We start from the raw sequence: 13,780 nt of genomic DNA, 5'->3' as shown, positions 1-13,780 counted from the left end.
TCCACCTTGTGTAATTTATATTATGTTTTTTTAATCATTTAGTCACATTTGTCTTTTAGGGATTGTTTGTATCGTTCAAACACATTTTCTATCTTTTGTAGGATCACTTTGCCACGCTAGTCTTTGTTTCTCAGTCAGTTTTATTTGTTTTGGTGTTTTTTAGTCTTTCAGGTACCATTTTTCCACATTTGTATGATTATATCATGTTTCTAGGACCATTTATCCACATTAGTGTCTTCATTTCGGATTTTCCTCATGTACAGTGTGTATAATTCATCTTTATTATATCTGTGTTTGTATCAGGATGAGCTGTAAACAGTTGCTTTAAGAGAAGGAGCGCTGGCGAGAACGCCGTCCCTCCACGCTTAATGTGATTCACTCTCAGATATCACACAGAATGAGAGAGGAGGCCGCGTGTGGAAGATGGATAATGCAGGTGGTGTGTGTGTGTGGTGTGTGTGTGGTGTGTGTGTGTGTGTGGTGTGTGTGTGTGTGTGTGTGGTGTGTGTGAAGGTCACGCCTGTCTGTTGAGGCTCGTTACACTAACAAGCACTCAGCCTGCTCCCGGGGGTCCATCAGTGGGTCTTCCTCAGCCCAACACACCCTAACACACACACGCTCACACACACACACAACACACACACACAACACCGGCAGCGGTGCATTCTTCAATTTTTCATCAGCGTTTGAGCGAAGCTCCAGTCGGCCGGCCTTTGAAGCTGCTCTGATCCTCTCCTCTCTGATCAGAAGGTGAACGCTGATCGATTCCCGGAGCCGCAGAGAAACAAAGAGAAGAGAGGGAAACACTGACAGTCTGCAAACAGCATCCTCATCACACACACCACACACACACAACACACACACACACACACACACACACACACACACACGGACATGTTTGCAGTCCACAGATCTGCGGCGGCTCCAGCAGGTGCTCCGAGGAGCAAATATGCGTCCAGACTTTATCGGCTTCACGCAGCAGATGTGCAAATTTGCGGCACGTCTTGCTTCCAAATCACGTCAAACACGGGCGAGCGCGGCGGAGAGCGGCGGAGAGCGGCGGCCGGCGGCGGATATCTGTCTGGAAACGCCGTCCGCCCAGCCGCCGCCTCCCGCTCTGGCCTAACTGTGTGTATTTACTGTGGAATAAATGTGTCTTTTTTGGTTGTTTACTGAGTGTTTTCTGGAGTGTTTGTGTGTTTTGTGGTTGTTTTGTTGCAGTTTAGTGTCTCTGTGTTTGTTTGGGTCATTTTTTGGGACAGATTTCCTGTTTTGTGTCTGTTTGTGGACCCTGTTGTGTTTCTTATGGTGAGTTTACGCCGTTTCATTGCCTCTCTGTGGGTGTTTTGCATTGTTTTTAATGGTGCTGGTCTTTTTTGCCGCTGTCTGTGCCTCTTGGGGTGTTTTAGTGTCTTTCTCTGTGTTGTCTTTAGTGTTTGTCTGTTGACTCTGTTTGTGTTTCTTAATGTTAGTTTCCATGTTTTTATCGTCGGTTCTCGAGTCTCTGAGGCTGTTGGAGCCTCTTTAGAGCTGCTTTACCTGGATGTGACGGCTGTTTCGTCCATATTTGTCATGTTTATTATGTTTTAGTTGGGTCTCTGTGGTGGCTTTGCGGTCATTATGTGACTCTCCTGAATATTTGTATCTTGTCGCTGTTTTTTTGAGATTTCTGTCTCTTCTCAGTGTTCTGCCGGGTCTTTGGTGGAGTTTTGTCTCTTTTTGAATGTGTTCTCTGTGGTTTATTTGTCTCTCTGTGGTTGTTTCTCCAGATGTTTAATGTGTGTTTCTGTGGTTTTATTTGTGTGTTTTGCTGCAGTTCTTCAGAACATGTTGAATTTGTTTTCCTCGGCGGTTTCGTGTCTCTTTGTGGTTCCTCTGCGTCTCTCGCCGGCTGCTCTGGACTTTATGGCGTCTCTGGGACGTTTCCTCCGTACTTCCTTCTCTGGATTTCAGCCGTAATGTTTCTCCCGTGGTGTTTTACTCCCTCCTCCCCGGGATCTCGTTCCATTAGTAGATTGCGTTGTGTCTCACGTTGGTCTGGACTGTAATGAGGACCGTTCTGCGTGCGTTCTGGGGTTCTGCGGTTATTGTTCGTCTGAGCAGGTTTTCCTCCTTGGTGGCGTGGCGGAGTGTGTGCCAGGGCCGTGACAGAGTGATTGATGGCGAACACATTAACCTCCGCAGCACAACGGCTCCACAAATCACCTCTAATTGCGAGCGTTTTCACGCTGAGGCTGCGGGGTTCTCGAACATGGCGGCGCTGCTGATGGTCTCTTTAAACTGTCACAGAACCGGATCCTGGAGCCAGAATCTGCTCCTCAGTCCTCCACACCCGTTCCGGAGTAATTGAAAGGAGTGCGTTGGGGTGGAGGAGGGTGGAGGAGGAGGGGGGTGGAGCTGGCGGCGCCCGCCGAGCCGCTGCCAGCTGCCGAGCCGAGCTGAACCCGCCGCTTCGCCCTTGGCTCGCAGCTCATTATTCATCCCGCAGCTTCTCTGCACCCGTTGTGAAAACGCGGCGTCCTTGAGGGGGGGTCCGGGGGTTCAGGGGGGTCTGAACAGGCTAATTGGATTTCAATCTTGTACCAATCACAGGAATAGAGCCCATGAATATAGATCTGCTGATAGGATCGGTTATTCTGCGGCGGCGGCGGCGGACGCTGTGCGGCTCCATTAACCGACTGAAACCCTCCTTTATGCTTCTGTCATGAAGCTTCAGAGTAAATATGAACATCCTGTCAGATCTGACGGCTGACGCTCGGTCTGGATCCAGGTTATTAACGATAAAAGACCTTCACACACACACTCTGCTGTGGAAGTGTGTTTTCCTCCAGGTGGAGACCAGAAGACAGTCAGAAACAGGCCTGTTGCTCATCGTTTTGGGAGATGGACCGTTGGTCTTCGTCCTTGGATCCCTCGGTTTGTTCAGTCAGTTAACGGTCTCTTGTCTGTTTTGCAGTCATGAGGAGGAACCCCTTCATGGTGGACGGCTGCTGTAGGAAAGGCTCCCGCAACGCCCTGCAGGAGCTCTACAACCCCACACAGGTAGGAGGCTTTTATTTTGAAATGCCGGCTCTTTCCTGCTCCGTCAGCTCATTCTTCAGCCTTCACTGCGCCGAAAGAGACGCTGATCTGACCGGGGCCTGTGAAAGAGCTCGCTTTCTTCAACTTTAACATTTATTCATAGTTGAAAATCAGACAGAAACAGTCCAGTAAAGCCAGCACTGCGCTGCTGCTTCCGACTGGGTCAAAAATGTCTGTAAAAACAGTAAAAATGAAAACAGCTCCGACTGCTGAAGTGAGAGGATGGAGGCCCGATGGCTCTTCTCCACCTCCCTCAACATGTCGGGTTGGATGAACGGATCAGAGGTGGGAATGGAATGAATCCAACTCTGGAGAGCAAGGTCTGAATGAAGCAGTGGAGAGGAGGAGGGAGGGATGATGGATGGATGATGATGATGGATGGATGGATGGATGGATGGATGGATGGATGATAGTGGATAGATGATGGGTTGGGTTTTCTCTGTAAAACTGTCGAGAAATGACTATGTTGTAATTGGCACTTTATAAATAAAGCTAAATTGAATTGAACTGAATTGGATGGATGGATGGCTGGATGGATGGATGATAGTGGGATGGATGAATGGACAGATGGTTGGATGAATGGATGGGTTGATGGACGGTTGCATAGACTGGTGGATGATTGGTGGATGGATGGATGGATGGATGGATGGATGGATGGATGTGGATGATGATGATGAGATGGATGGATGGATGGATGGATGATGGATGGATGGATGGATGATGGATGATGATGATGATGATGATGATGATGATGATGATGAATGGATGGATGGATGGATGGAAGGATGGATGAATGGATGGTGGATGGATGGATGGATGATGATGATGATGATGATGATGATGATGGATGAATGGATGGATGGATGGATGAAGGATGGATGATGGATGGATGGATGGATGGATGGATGGAGGATGGATGGAGGATGATGATGATGATGAGATGGATGGATGATGGATGAAGGATGGATGGATGGAGGATGATGGATGATGGAGGAAGGATGGATGAATGGATGGATGGATGGATGGATGGTTGGATGGATGGATGGATGGATGGATGATGATGATGATGATGATGATGGATGGATGGATGAGGATGAATGGATGGATGGATGGAGGGATGGATGGATGGATGATGATGTGATGATGATGATGATGATGATGGATGATGGATGGAGGATATGGAATGAGATGGAAGGGGATGATGGATGGATGATGGATGGATGATGGATGGATGGATGATGATGGATGGATGTGATGGATGGATGGATGGATGGAGGATGGATGAATGGATGGATGGATGGATGGATGGATGATGATGATGATGATGATGATGGATGAATGGATGGATGGATGGATGGAAGGATGGATGATGGATGGATGGATGGATGGATGATGGATGGATGGAAGATGGATGAATGCATGGTGGAGGATGGATGGATGATGATGATGATGATGGGATGAATGGATGGATGGATGGATGGATGGATGGATGGATGGATGGATGGATGATGATGATGATGGATGGACGGAGCTTCCAGAACGTCCTTCCAGCTGAGCTCCTGCCCCGTTACAGTGCAGCATTAGCAGCAGGAAGTGAGACGGCGTGATGAGCTGCAGCTGAGGGGGGATGGCGCGGCGGCGGCGGCGGCGGCCATGGTCACACAGGTCTCCGTCTGCTGAGCGAGCAAGCCACCGTCTGCTCGTGATTACTCCTGCAGCTGCAGCAGCCGTGGCGTTCTCTCAGAGGACGGCCATGTTGATCCGTTCATGATTTGCGCGGCGCTGTAGCGCAGCTCCAGTCCTCCAGGAGCGTTCAGAAGGTGATGAGCGGCGGTAAAAAGCTGCTCCGGGGGACGCCGCGCCACATTAACCACAAAGCTCCTGCTTTTTCCGCTCACGTTCCGCGGCCCATCACTCGGGCGGGGATGATTTCCTGCCTGCTCGGGCAGCTTGTCGTTGTCAGGAGCGGAGCAGCTTTTTGGCAGGCGCGTCTGGAAGCCGTCCGTCTGCCAGGAAGCGTCGCGTTCATAAGCTGCATCGAAAAGGAAATCCGATTTGGAGCACAATGAGTAAATGTTGTTGAAGGGATGAGGCAGTCGCTAACTTTAAGGCCTTCAAGCTGCCGTGTGGAGGATTTACATCCCGCTCTGTGGAGGAGAGCGGCTGCAGGCGCTCACGCTCCCGGTGTGTGTTAACCCGACTGCCGCAGGGGGTCTTCAGCCCCTCAACCCGGGAAATGTACGGGGCCGCCCGCGTCTTTACGGCCGCAGGTGGTTCCCAGGTTCAGTCCACAGAAACGCCGCCGAACACGGCCGAAACGACCTCGGGAGGAGATACGGCAGCGAACCACGGTCTTTTAATGTCCTCCACGGTAAAGCTCTGACCGGGCGCCGTGAATCACTTTACTTGGCTTCTGGTCTGCCGGTGTGAGCGGCCAGGGGAGTGGTGTGAGCTACCAGGTGGAGTGTGTGAGCTACCCGGGGGAGTGTGTGAGCTACCGGCGGAGTGTGTGGAGCTACCGGGGAGGGTGTGAGCTACCGGCGGAAGTGGGGGGAGCTGCCGGGGGAGTGTGTGAGCTTAACCGGCGGAGTGTGTGAGCTACCGGCGGAGGTGTGTGAGCTACCGGGGGAGTGTGTGAGCTAACGGCGGAGTGTGTGAGCCTGCCGGGGAGTGTGTGAGCTACCGGCGGAGTGTGTGACTACAGGGGGAGTGTGTGAGCTTACGGCGGAGTGTGTGAGCTGCCGGGGGAGTGTGTGAGCTACCGGCGGGAGTGTGTGAGCTACCGGGGGAGTGTGTGAGCTACCGGGGGAGTGTGTGAGCTACCGGCGGAGTGTGTGAGCTACCGGGGGGTGTGTGAGCTACCGGCGGAGTGTGTGAGCTGCCGGGGGAGTGTGTGAGCTACCGGCGGAGTGTGTGAGCTACCGGGGGAGTGTGGTGAGCTACCGGGGGAGTGTGTGAGCTGCCGGGGGAGTGTGTGAGCTGCCGGGGGAGTGGTGTGAGCTGCCGGGGGAGTGTGTGAGCTACCGGGGGAGTGTGTGAGCTACCGGGGGAGTGGTGTGAGCTACCGGGGGAGTGTGTGTTCCAGATCCGCCGGGAGGACGATGCTCATAAAGCTCACTGTGATGAAGACGAGGCTGCTGACTGGTTCCTCAGCTGGACGACCTCCACGCTTCGTTCTATGAGTTTATTATGAGATCATTTTTATCACTGACTCTGACCCAGCATCTTTCCCTCACTCGGTTCTGTTTCTTGCATTTTGTTCAGTTTTTCTGCCAGATTTGCTCTGGTATTTCATTAAGTGTTAAACTTGGCATCGCACATCCAGTTTTTGAGTGTTTCTGCACTGCTTCCCTTCATATGAAATGGACGATTTTCCGAGTGAAGGAGGTCGAATCAAACCAAGTGCCGGAGAACTTCAGCTCCTCCAGTCGTCTGATCCACAGGAGGGTTTGTCCTCGGGGCGTCCTTCGATGCAACAGGCCTTACAGGGACGGTGTAATTGCGGCGGAGCTGCTTAACATTCGCCGTGATGGATTACCGAGGCAACGGGCCGAAACCGATGAATCCCTGCAAGAGGAGGGATCGATGCAGCAGCCGTGTGCGGAGGAAGGATGAACACACTCCTCGCTTCACGGACTCCATCGGGCCGAGCGGGATCCGGGCGTTCCGACGAGCGGAGTGGATCGTTCTGCTATCGGGGTGATGGATGGAGACGCCTCCTGTCCTCCCAGTCCTCACGCCCAGGGGGGTGAGCTAGGGGTTCAGAGCTAGCCGGCCACCTAGTGGCCACACGCGGTATGACTAGCTGGTTAGTGATCCACGCTCAGGGGTGTGTTTGACCTGATGATGGAGCTGGTTGCTCACTGCGTTGTGCGGCTGTGTTTACAGCAGCTGAGAGTCCTGAACGGCGCAGCAGGAGGCAAACAATCCTCTCCAGGTTCAGTGCAGTGAGAAAGTAATTTATTCAGTTTGGTAGAAGCCGCTCTGCCTCCAGCTCCTCCTCATGTCTTTGCTTGCATACATCAAACAGGTGTAAGTTAGTTTTTAATACATGAAGCAGCTGCCCTGCCGTCTCTTTAATCCCTTTAATATTCCGCTGCTCTGTAATCCACTCGCCCCGCTCCATTCCTCCCGCCTGTGTTTCTGTTCGCGCTGCCTCCCGAGGTTCTCCTACACAAAAACAATCTCTTCAAACAGATGCGGAGCCTTCCGGGCTTCGCCTCCTCGCATGTTGAGTCCTGGAGGCGAAGCAGGAGCAGAGCAGCAAGCCCCCCCGCCCCCCCCGGAGGCAGCCGGCAGCGTGCAGCTCGTCCCTCGTGTGATTAAAACACGGCTCGCCGTCCCGCGGCCCGGCGCCGCTCACATTAATCAAAATGAAAATCAGCCACCGAACGGAATACAGGAAGTGATGGGACGAGGCCGCACGCAGGCAGATATCATCTAAATACATGGGGGGGGGGGACTCAAAGCTAACGCTAACGCCGTGGAAACATGGACTCGGTGTGTGTGTGTGTGTGTGTGTGTGTGTGTGTTCGGTGTGTTTGAGCAGCAGAGGGCAGACAGATGAGTCAGGATCCTTTGATATTTGTTTGAGGTAAAGAAGCAGGCGACGGAGCTCAGACTCACCGGGAGCGGAGGGAGGCAGCCGCTCTGAGTTTTTATGACGCCGAGGACAAACAGCACATTCAGGCTGCAGCGTTTTCAACACATGCTTCTAAAAAGCGACTTCTGCTCACATTTCCTCCAAACTAACAACAGTATTTATTTATATGATACTTGAAATAGTGACATCCAGCTTAGAAAGGCCTTCGAACACTTTCATCTGAAGCTGCTCATAAATACGTTGAGATTTCATCCTTTATTTTAATTAAATATGTTTTTAAATATGGAAATATATTCCATAACTTTGCTTTTGCACTGAGTGACAAAAGGTTGTTTAATTTTCTTCATTAAATCTTTGGTTTTAAAGTTTCTAAAGTCTCTCAGTTGTGTTTGGAATAGTTCATTTTATATTAAAAGGAAGCAGATTAACCAGTCTGTCCGATGTTTTCCTTCACATGATTAATTATCTTCCACATCATACACAACACTGGAGTTATTATATGCTGATATATTAATGTTGAGGTGTTTCCTCAGCTGCCTCCCCACGACTTTTATTCATCAACTTTATGAAAGGTTTTTTTTTTCTGTTGTTTCTTTCTTTAAATACTCAATTTGAAATTGAAGCTAAGTTCTTTTGATTGGAATAGTGTGCTGGTCGTGCCACATCTCCTGTGATCTCCGTGTTTTTATCTGTAGAATTGTGAAATGTAGAATTAGTGAGACCTGCTAGAGGAGGCAAACATTTAAATATATAACTGGATAATCCAAAAATGTGATGCTATATAGATATTTTTTAATGATTTCTATGCATATTTAAGAGTTAGCTTAGCTCAGTTTAGCCTTCAGCCTATAAAAACACAGAATAAGATTGAACAAAATGTTCCCTCAAGTAGCCTGAGCTCATATTCAGCATTTCTTTCCCTCAAACGTCTGAGAAAAACTACTGAGACAACCATAAAAAGATGTTTTCTGGGCTTTCTAAACTGAGCTAATGAGCTGCTGCTTCACAGTAATTTCAGCGAACCCTCAGCAGGATGAGTGTGAAACTCCTTTAATCTGTCAGACTGAACACTTTTAAAGGAATACTGTTAATTGAAAGGAAATAACTTCCGTACAGTGATCAGAAAGCGGCTTTTGACAGATTTCAGTAACGTTTGGCCACTTGAGGGGGGGAATAATGACTGGGGATCGGTTTCCAGGCCAAGCTGTTTCCTCACATTTCCTGAGCCGAGGAGTGAGAACTCTTTTATGAAGCAGTGAAATAAATGGACCTGGCAAATCCATAATTATACAAAGCTTTCTCCGTGCTTGGGCGATCCTCGGAGTGCATCCTATTTAATTCCCTGCATGCTTCTTGGCACAGGCTGTTCAGATCTGCCAGGCACGTCCTAAAGAGCTTTTTTCCGCTGGAGGACGCTCCGTCTTTCCTCCAGTGATGGAAAACACTTGGATTGATCGCCCTGTTGGCACGCCGGCTCTGCACCCACTCACGCTCTCTTTCTGTTTCATCCTGCGTTACATTTCTTCCAACATTGCACTCGTCATAATTACTTTGGCCACTAGAGGCCACTGCAGTTTCAGCGCCGAGCATTCGGACATCTTTAAGGAGCTCTTCTTCATCTGTCCTGTCATAATATTCAGTTTAGTATCAAGTTTATTCACAATATCAGGTCACAAGTACACAGTGTAGAAAACATATCAGTTTATATCTCCGTAGCACCCAGTAATGTCATAGTTGTATTTTAAACAGTAAAACAACTTTGCAAGCATAATTGAGAGTTGCAGAATATTTATTCTCAATGAGCAAATTTAAAAAGTACTAAATCAACTATACTCAATACTGATAATGCAGCTGTATAAAAGCTTCTACATCATTACATGTAGTCAGAATACAATCCAACGGTTTTTTTCTTAATGCTATTTTAATAAGGGAAGAACCAGAAGTGTCGTACTCCAGACCAGGTCAAGGTCTTGGTCCTAACTCAAGCTCAGCCCCTTAAAGTCTTGGTCTTGACTTGGGATAGTCTGGTCCTGCTTTTGTTCTGTTCTTCAGGTGGCCTAGTCGTGGTCTTGCTCTAGTCTGGGATGACCTGGTCCTGGTCCTGCTCTGGTCTTGGAATCGTTCTGGTTTTGAGATGGTCTGTTTCTAGTCTTTTTCTAGTCTTGGGATGGCCTGGTCCTCTTCTGGTCTCAGGATGCTCTGGTCCTGGTTTTGTTCTGCTCTTGGGATGTTCTGGTCCTGGTTTTGTACTTGTCTTGATCATGTTCTGGTCTGGTGTGGTCCTGGCACTTGTTCTCGTCTTAGGAAGGTCTGGTCTCGGCCTTGTTCTGGTCCTGCGATGATCTGGTCTGGTCCGGTCCTGGTCTTGTTCTGGTCTTCGGATGCTCTAGTCCTGGTCTTGGTGTGGTCTTGGGACACTCTGGTCTTGGTCTTGTTCTGGTTTTGGTATGCTCTGATCCTGGTCTTGACTCCAACTCTGAGATGTTTATATAAAACTAAAAAACCATGACGGCATCAGCATCCTCAGCACAAGTGATTCTTTATCACAAAACTCAATAAACATATCCAGTGCTGATATATTAGTTGACATAATACAGTGGTAATAATAATGAACCAACCCGGCCAAGTTCTGCCACTGAGCCTGCATCGCTCCTCTGGAGCCAGAATATATATATAAATATAAATGAATGGATTGTCCATCATAAATCTGTTCTCGTGTTCCTTTCTAACAATAAATCTGAGTGTGTCTGTTATGATGGCCTTTAGCAGCTGGATAAACGAGGCTGAGCTTTTATTTCAGCCAGAGAAAAAAAAATACAAGGCCGGATAATAAAACACTATTTTACCTGTGACGGCGCGAAGTGGCAGCGGCGTTTTATTAACGATGTCACTTCCTTTAAGAGACTTCTGATGATCAGGCTGATGCTGAAGATAGGAAAATAACCAACAGTCAAACATGATCATGAAGATAGCAAACAAGTTCACTGAGAAACATGTCAGGAGATGGTTACTGGTCCTGCAGCTGCTGGACGCCATCTTGGATGAGGACCCGAAGAGCTCTCTCCTGGTTGTGCTTCATTAAATAAAAGTGTATCCTCTGCTGCTGATGTCCCGCTAACCCTTCAACCCCCTGCACTCAAGTCGATGTGTGTGTTTTCTCACGCTACCCCCCCCCCCCCCCAACCCCCCAACCCCCCCGGAACTGGCACCCCGGTCCGGATTATGCAGGAACAGCAGCAGCTGAGACTGGCACCGACTTAAAAGAGACGTCACACCTTTCACCTGCAGCCAGACAGCTGCGTGAGAGTCGGAGGAAAAACCACCGAACCGATGGGCAACCATACGCTGTGTGTGTATGAGTGTGTGTGTGTGTGTGTGTGTGTGTGTGTGTGTGTGTGTGTGTGTGTGTGTGTGTGTGTGTGTGTGTGTGTCTGTGTGTGTGCAGGCAGGAAGCTGGATAAGACACCCAGGGTTTAAAGACAGAGGGATTTAGAGGTGGAGGCTTTACTCTTCTTCTGTGTGTGTGTGTGTGTGTGTGTGTGTGTGTGTTCTCGTATTTCTATCCTTGTTGGGGCCAAATGTCCCCATAAGGATAGCAAAACGTGGAACGGCGTGCCTTGTGGGGACCTTTTTCCGGTCCTAAGTAGGAGAAACAGTGTTTTCTTGACCATGTTGTTGTTACTGAAAAAAGTAAAAGTGCAAAAACATTTCTTTAGGGTTAGGCTTTGTTTTGGTGTGGGTTAGGGTTAGGGTAAGGGTCAGGGTTAGGGGCTAGACATGAATGGGAGTCAATGGACGGTCCCCACAAGGATAGAAATACGAGACTGAGCGTGTGTGTGTGTGTGTGTGTGTGTGTCTCTGGAGGCTGCATATGAACACTGAAAGGGGAGAGACAAAGGGATTTAGAGGAGAGGAGCGCTGTGTTGCTCGGAGACGGTGGAGGACCCGGATCGGTCCGATCTGCTGTTTCATCCAGTTCAAACCGTTTTATGATCTTGACATCAGAATGCGCATGAAGAGCACTCTTGAGGTAATTGCATTGTGGGGATGACAGTCCGGATAGTCACTTCTGATCCGGACGAGGCCTTCTGTCGCACGCCGCCGCCCTCGCCTCCGTCCGAGCGGCTCGCCGTTCGTCACCAGCCCGGACTAAATAATCCCCTGATGTCTGCTGGGAGCCGTGTCTGCTCTCATCAGGCAGACTGCACTGACGTTGACGGCTAATAAATTGCTTCGGGATCAAGAAAATGAAACACAAACACCGAGAAAATCTGAATGAGATGCTGATGAGGCGGCGGAATCATAATGGACGGCCGTAACCGTCTGATCACAGCAAATCATGACGCAGTGAGGTCTGACTTCCAGGCTGAAGGAGGCCGTTACTCCGTGTTCAGAAACAGTCTTCAACTTCTTCACTTTTCTTCTTACCTGATACTTTTTTCCATTTCTGCATTTGAACCAGGGTCACCGAACATTTCTGAAGTTGAGCCGGTTCTGCTGAGTTCTGTTGAAGTGGCTGCGTCCGGGCCGCCGTGGCTCGGGGTTCAGCTCAGGTTGTGTGTGATGGAGCGAGGGAGGCCGGCCGGCCAATAGAAACGTCCATCATCCACACACACTTTATTACATGGGCCGTCAGCGAGGGGGTGAAGCACATCCCAGCCGACAGCCGGCCGAGGCTTTCCCGAACAAAAGAGCAATGTGGTCGTATTTTAATGTGAGACACACACTCTCTCTCTCTCTCACACACACACACACGCACACACACACACACAGCAGCTCCCACTGCATTACAGTCTACAGCGGAGGTGAAGCCACAGAATAACAACCGGTGGAGTTTTAAATGGTCCACATTTACCAAGAACACACTTGTAGTTTTGGGGTAATGAAGCCTTAAAGCAGCCGGGACGGATTGTGGAGTCCAGCAGCCCGAGCCGTCCCCGTGCGGCTCCGAGCAGAGAGACGAGTGGCCTCGCAGTGATAAGTGAAACCCTCTTTCACACTCTTCCCTGCTCCTCCTCTTCCCGCTCTGATTCTCTCTCCCCGAGGCCCGGAACACGCCGAGCAGCCAGAAAAAGGCTCAAGTGCTCATGGGAGGAGGGAGGAACTTTGATGGCTCTGAGGGGAAAGTCAGAGCAGTTTGTCATTATCTTGTCTGTGGTGCTATAATTATACCCTCACACACACACACACACACACATAGAGATGTACAGCAGCACTGTACAGACAGTAAACACACACCGCCGTGTCAGTGCCTTCATGTAAAGCCCCCAGGTGGGCACATATTTAACGGTGCACACTGGTAATTGAACTTTTCATTTCCAATCTGCCTTTAAACCATGGTGATGGTGAAATTACAGGATGTTCTCCACAGCAGACTCAGACGCGCCGCCTGCCTCTTCCGGGGACTTTAGACTCTGTGGAATCCCAGCACACACTGCAGTGTGGTCCGCTAATCCCCCACACAGCCGCCTCCTGATTTATTAAAATATCCACAAGCGGCAGACATATCACTCTTTCCATTGCCTTACCTGACCCGACGGAGCGGAGTTTCCCCCGCCGCAGGCCTACATGACGCTGATTCAGGGACCACACATCATCTGAGGAACATTTAAATCAGCTGACGGCTTCCCTTAAAGGGATGTTTCCATTAAATCTAATTGAGAGGTGACTTTAAGCTCCGCCTCTTCCTGTGTGTCATCAGACGTCCGTAATGGACTGTACTGAAAGAGACATGAGTTATTTTAATGTCCTAAAGTCCAACTTGCAGGTACAGTTGAGTATTCACCACTGTGTTTACTGCAGATAATCAAGCAATAGTGAAAGTGAAAGCAGTGATTTGGTGATTCATACGCAGAGCACTCTAGCGATCAGCAGCTTGATGCTAGCAGTGTGCCTGCACTGTCGGCATCCTGACATTTAATTTCAAAAGCAACTCCTCGTGTGTTTGACATGACATCGATCATGGAGGAACCGAACAGCTCCCGCAGAGTAAATTAGCTTTAACTTTCTGCACAGACTGAACGGTTCGATGCTCCCAGAGTTTCACTCGGAGCTGCACACATGTGGGACATAATGCACAAGAACTGCAATTAAAGA

General features: G+C 49.5%; 1 protein-coding gene across 1 annotated transcript in view; it reads left to right on the top strand.

The window, feature by feature from the left end:
* The window catches only part of chst11 (carbohydrate (chondroitin 4) sulfotransferase 11), a 70,013-nt gene that overhangs the window by 42,058 nt on the left and 14,175 nt on the right, over positions 1-13,780 (top strand). Inside the window, exon 2 of the mRNA XM_030113470.1 lies at positions 2,957-3,042. Coding sequence (XP_029969330.1) covers positions 2,957-3,042 — 86 coding nt within the window. The remainder of the gene's footprint in view (positions 1-2,956; positions 3,043-13,780) is intronic.

Source organism: Salarias fasciatus, chromosome 17 (genome assembly GCF_902148845.1).
Source record: "Salarias fasciatus chromosome 17, fSalaFa1.1, whole genome shotgun sequence".
Lineage (NCBI taxonomy): Eukaryota > Metazoa > Chordata > Actinopteri > Blenniiformes > Blenniidae > Salarias > Salarias fasciatus.
This window is presented reverse-complemented; position numbering and strand designations above follow the sequence as displayed.